Genomic DNA, 5171 nt, shown 5'->3' on the forward strand with positions numbered 1-5171 from the left:
TTGTATCTAAATATATGTGTTTTATTTTTAGTGGTAGGCTTTTCTCAATAGAAATTAAGTTTGTGAATTGAAGTATGGGTTTTTATTCTTCACACGACTTAAGACATTCTGAAACCTGGCAAAACGATTATCTTTTAAGTTTTTGTTTGACAACTTAAAGATACATGATTAATTTTACATTTAAGCAGATGAGAAACTGTTGTGATGCGGTTCCTGCTAGCTTTACATTATTACTTGATGTAGTAATAAATGCATGAAAATAACCTGAGTACAATTTCCATGTTTCTACACCTGACTTTATAAGCAGTATTAAAAAACAGAACTTGATTATGGATGGAATATATCACACCTTATAAAAGGTGAAATATAGTTGAAGATAAAAACTTTTATAAGAAACTAAAATATAAATTTTTGTGCTAGCTATTTAACAGCCTGCATGTCAAAGAAAAAAAAACAAATATCAAAAAACCTATCGATTCAAAGACGGCTAATAAACCATAATTATATTAATAAGGTAAATTATTGGGCAGCCTAAAAGTCTAATGAAATTTTAACACGAAGCTAAAGTTTTTTAAGATAAATTATTTCTTGAAGTAAGATTTATTTGGACAACTTTTTATTTATAGCTAATGTTTAGAAAATCTAACACAAACAACTACTTTAGGAAGGTGTGTTTAGTAAGAGATCAATATTTCTTAGCTTAATAAACTATACTATACTAGATTTACATCCACAAAAGTGTTCTGTTTAAAGATTAAATAAAACCAAAATTAAGAGTAACAAATATTTTTATTTCTTGCTTTTCAAGTTCATATGTCATGCTATATTGTAGCCTACACAGTGCATATTTCTTCTCGTGACTCACGGCATGCACACGTTTTACTGGCGTCAAAACAGTACAAATTGCAACGTTAGGTGTTATTTATGTGACGTCATTTTACTGTCTACTGACTGACAGATAACACACTATTGTAGAGTGGTTAAAATAAGTAACCCCTCCAGGTGGTTTTGGCCCCTTTCTGGGAAATAATTAAAAGTTTCTCATGTATATATAATTTAGTGGCAGTAGTACCAAATTACCAGATATTTTTCAAAGTTAATACCAAGTTAAATGGTATTTATACTTATACTAGGAAGAATCATGGTTAATACCAAATTAAACTGTATTTATACAAATATACTAAGAAGAATCACTTACTTTTCATGGTTAATACCAAATTAAACTGTATTTATACAAACATACTAAGAACAATCACTTACCACATGCTTTTCATGGTTAATACCAAATTAAACTGTATTTATACAAACATACTAAGAACAATCACTTACCACATGCTTTTCATGGTTAATACCAAATTAAACTGTATTTATACAAACATACTAAGAACAATCACTTACTTTTCATGGTTAATACCAAACTAAACAGTATTTATAAAATAAAAGTAAGTAAAATCACCAAATACTTTTCATGGTTAGTACCAAATTAAACAGTATTTATACAAACATACTATGAAGAATCACTTATCACATACTTTTCATGGTTAATACCAAATTAAACAGTATTTATACAAACATACTAAGAAGAATCACTTACCACATGCTTTTCATGGTTAATACCAAATTAAACAGTATTTATACAAACATACTAAGAAGAATCACTTACCAAATGCTTTTCATGGTTAATACCAAATTAAACAGTATTTATACAAACATACTAGGAAGAATTACTTATCACATACTTTTCATGGTTAATACCAAATTAAATGATTCTTCCTAGTATGTTTGTATAAATACTGTGCAAGTGAATTTCCACTTAATTTAGATCATGTTAGTACACTTACATTTTTATTAACAACATAAGGTATAGATAAATTTGTGTACAGATAAAAATATTCATTAATATATATATATATATTTTTTTTTTCCTTCATCGATTTATATATTACATTGACGTTCAAAAATACATTTTTACAGCTTTGATGTAATAAAACTAGCAACAATTTTACATTGTCTTAAAATTTTGTTATATCTATTGATGTCTTTTATTCCAAATTATATGTATGGCATTCTTGAACTGCATTTTATGAATTGAATCGAAATTCAAGTGTTTTAGTTAAGAACACATCCAAAAGTATTATATAATTTCTTTTCATCAAGGTCATTGTAAATAATATTTTACCTAAAACCTCCAATACATTTATAAACTTTATATCTTAAAAATAATAAAAAGGTCACTAAACTCCATATAAATAAGTTATAAACTTTAAATTTATTATCTCAAACAAGTTCAAACTACATACTGCAATTCATAAAAATAAGATTAAATGTTTTCTGCTTTACATTAAAAAAATGTAACTTAAAGTATAGTAACAAAGTTACGGATTAATGTTTCTCTTTTTTACTAAACAAAATAAGATGATAACCTTAAATTATAAAAACTCATGCTAACACTGAAGCAATGTTTTTTCATATCACTTCAACTGATACAGTGGTCCTCTGACAAATAACTGTCAGTTTCTAATACACAGTATCAAACTTTTAATATGCTCAAACTGTTATGTAAATAAAACTTTTAATTCAGTGACACACAATATCAGGACTGAGAAAGTAATATCAACCAGTATAAAGTAATAAAATGTAAACTATAGAGATATCATTTTTTTTGTTAAGTATTCAAAATGACAGCTTTTAAGATTTCAGCTCCTTCAGCTGGAAGATTAGCAACTACCCCATCAAACTCAGCAGGAAACTGATGCTGTGTTGTTTTGACTATGTGAACAAGCAATGACCTTGTTTCTAGAAGCAAAACAGTTACAAGAAATTTCAATTAAAAGCAGAAGAGATGAAAATTAATTACTAATGAAAGACATAAATGCAAAAATAACTATAATAATATTGGCAAACGATATAAAAATGCTCACAAGATAATCTTTTTTTAAAATTCTTGGAGACTTATTTCCAATTAAAGCTACAAAAATTAATAATTGATGGATGCCCAAATGGATTTCATTAGTATCAATAACTTTTTAATTACCATAAATTACAATAATGAACATTACAATACAAAAATTAATAATTGATGTATGCCCGATTGGATTTCACTAGTATCAATAAGTTTTTAATTACCATCAATTATAATAATAAACATTACATAACAAAAATTAACAATTGATGGATGCCCAAATGGATTTCATTAGTATCAATAACTTTTTAGTTATCATAAATTATAATAATAAACATTACACAACAAAAATTAATAATTGATGGATGCCCAAATGGATTTCATTAGTATCAATAACTTTTTAATTACCATCAATTACAATAATAAACATTACACAACAAAAATGCACAAATATGACATATGGGCAATCTTTTCCAACTGAAGTACTACTAGCCATGGTACTCAGCTTCATTCGGGTTATTAGATTGATATTTTACTGGGTGACTGTGTCTGTGTGTTTATTTTGAAGCTATTTTAGGCATCAAACACAGCCAAAAATCTTTACAGAGATTTCGTTTTTCCCAGAAGCCTATAAAAGTCATCAATTTTATTGTATAATAAACAAATCTTTGCTGTAAGTTAAGAATTATTTATTTACATCTTAATATTTTATCACTGCACTGAGAATTTCTCATCACATTTTATATCACATATTTCTGTCAAATTTTATCACAGCATTTTGCAAGTTTGTTATCCTTGATGTCATTTGCTAAACTTTATCTATTTGAACCATTTCTACTGTTCTGATGGTCTATTCCATGGGTCCTGGGAGGACCCTATACCTTTTCCTTTTGTGTTGCCTTTGACTGGCTAAGAAATGTTTGGACCCATACCCTATTGTATTTTGTTCATTTTTTTCCCCAATTTATTAACCATTTTGATCTTTTTCAACAGCATTTGGCAGAAAACCTCCACAAATTGTTCATTCAGTAAGAATCATAAAAAAATATGATACTTTTCTATAGATGTTCAGCAAGCAGAATTATGGGGCTAAAGGGCTATGGGACAAAACTATAGGACAAAAAAATTGGCCCAAATTTGTTTGAGTCAAATCTACAAAAATAATTCACATGTGCATATTCTCATAATTCGCCAGTATGTGTGCAAAGTTTCAGGTGTCTATGTTCTTTCTACTTGGAGCTATGGCAGTCACACACACACACACACACACACACACACACACACACACAAACAGGCTCTATTATTATAGATTATGTTGAAATATTCATCATGCTTTACTCTCTCTACATATCACATTATAAACCACTTACTATATTAATTTCCTTTTTTAAAGATCTTGCATCAATTATTCAGACAACTATCTTCAAATTACACATTTTTAAAACAGAAAACAGTATGACTAGACTTTATTTCTCTATGTACGTTCAACTGATTACTTAATCCTATTACTATCGGTCATGGATCAGAGACCATGTCATATCGTGTTTGTTGACTTGCATTACAAATTTAATTGAACTACTATTTTATGAATGTATGTTAATAAATTTGGTATTAAACTGTAGATAAAATTCAAATGTTAGTATGACCCATTAGTTAATTTCTTAATTTAGAAGTAAATATTAAAAAAGAAATCTTAAATATTGATTTTTGTGTGTCATGTGTTACGTTGAATGCATCATCGGTTCAAATTAGATGTTTGTGATGTCCAAGTACAAAGTATATAGTTTCTTATGAATTAGGAACTCAAATTACTGAAATTGACAAGCAAAATAAGAACCTCCTATCTTTTCTAGTTGCTGAGATATCGCTACATTTACTGGAATCAAACACAGTGGCCGCACCCACCTCTTTACATTTTTGGAAACACTTTCTTACATACACCTACTTCTGTCTATGATGCGTGAATAACCAATCAAAAGCTCAGAATGTCCCCCACGTGGTTCTCTGAGCCTTTGCAAAGTATTTACGTGTGAAACCCTTTTATATGAGTGCACGTGTGACACATTATTGCAACTTCTGTGGTGTTAGCCAGGCATGGCTGAAAGGCCAATATAATAAAAATAATAAATATATATAAGACCTTAGCGACTTTAAAATTTCATATTTTTTAGACCTAAATACAGCTTGATAACTTCTAGTAGAATTCTATAGTATGATATAGTACTTATGTATTTTTTTGTTATTTCTAAGTATAGTATATATAAATACT

The 5171-nt window shown here is 28.2% G+C and overlaps 1 protein-coding gene across 1 annotated transcript in view; it reads right to left on the reverse strand.

Annotated features, from left to right (window-relative positions):
- Positions 1-2245: 2245 nt before the first annotated feature.
- LOC106465207 (importin-4-like) overlaps positions 2246-5171 on the reverse strand; it is a 93642-nt gene continuing 90716 nt past the window's right edge. The window contains exon 29 of the mRNA XM_013925410.2: positions 2246-2796. Coding sequence (XP_013780864.1) covers positions 2666-2796 — 131 coding nt within the window. The 3' untranslated portion in view covers positions 2246-2665. The remainder of the gene's footprint in view (positions 2797-5171) is intronic.

Source organism: Limulus polyphemus, unplaced genomic scaffold, assembly GCF_000517525.1.
Source record: "Limulus polyphemus unplaced genomic scaffold, Limulus_polyphemus-2.1.2 Scaffold1868, whole genome shotgun sequence".
NCBI classification, from domain to species: domain Eukaryota; kingdom Metazoa; phylum Arthropoda; class Merostomata; order Xiphosura; family Limulidae; genus Limulus; species Limulus polyphemus.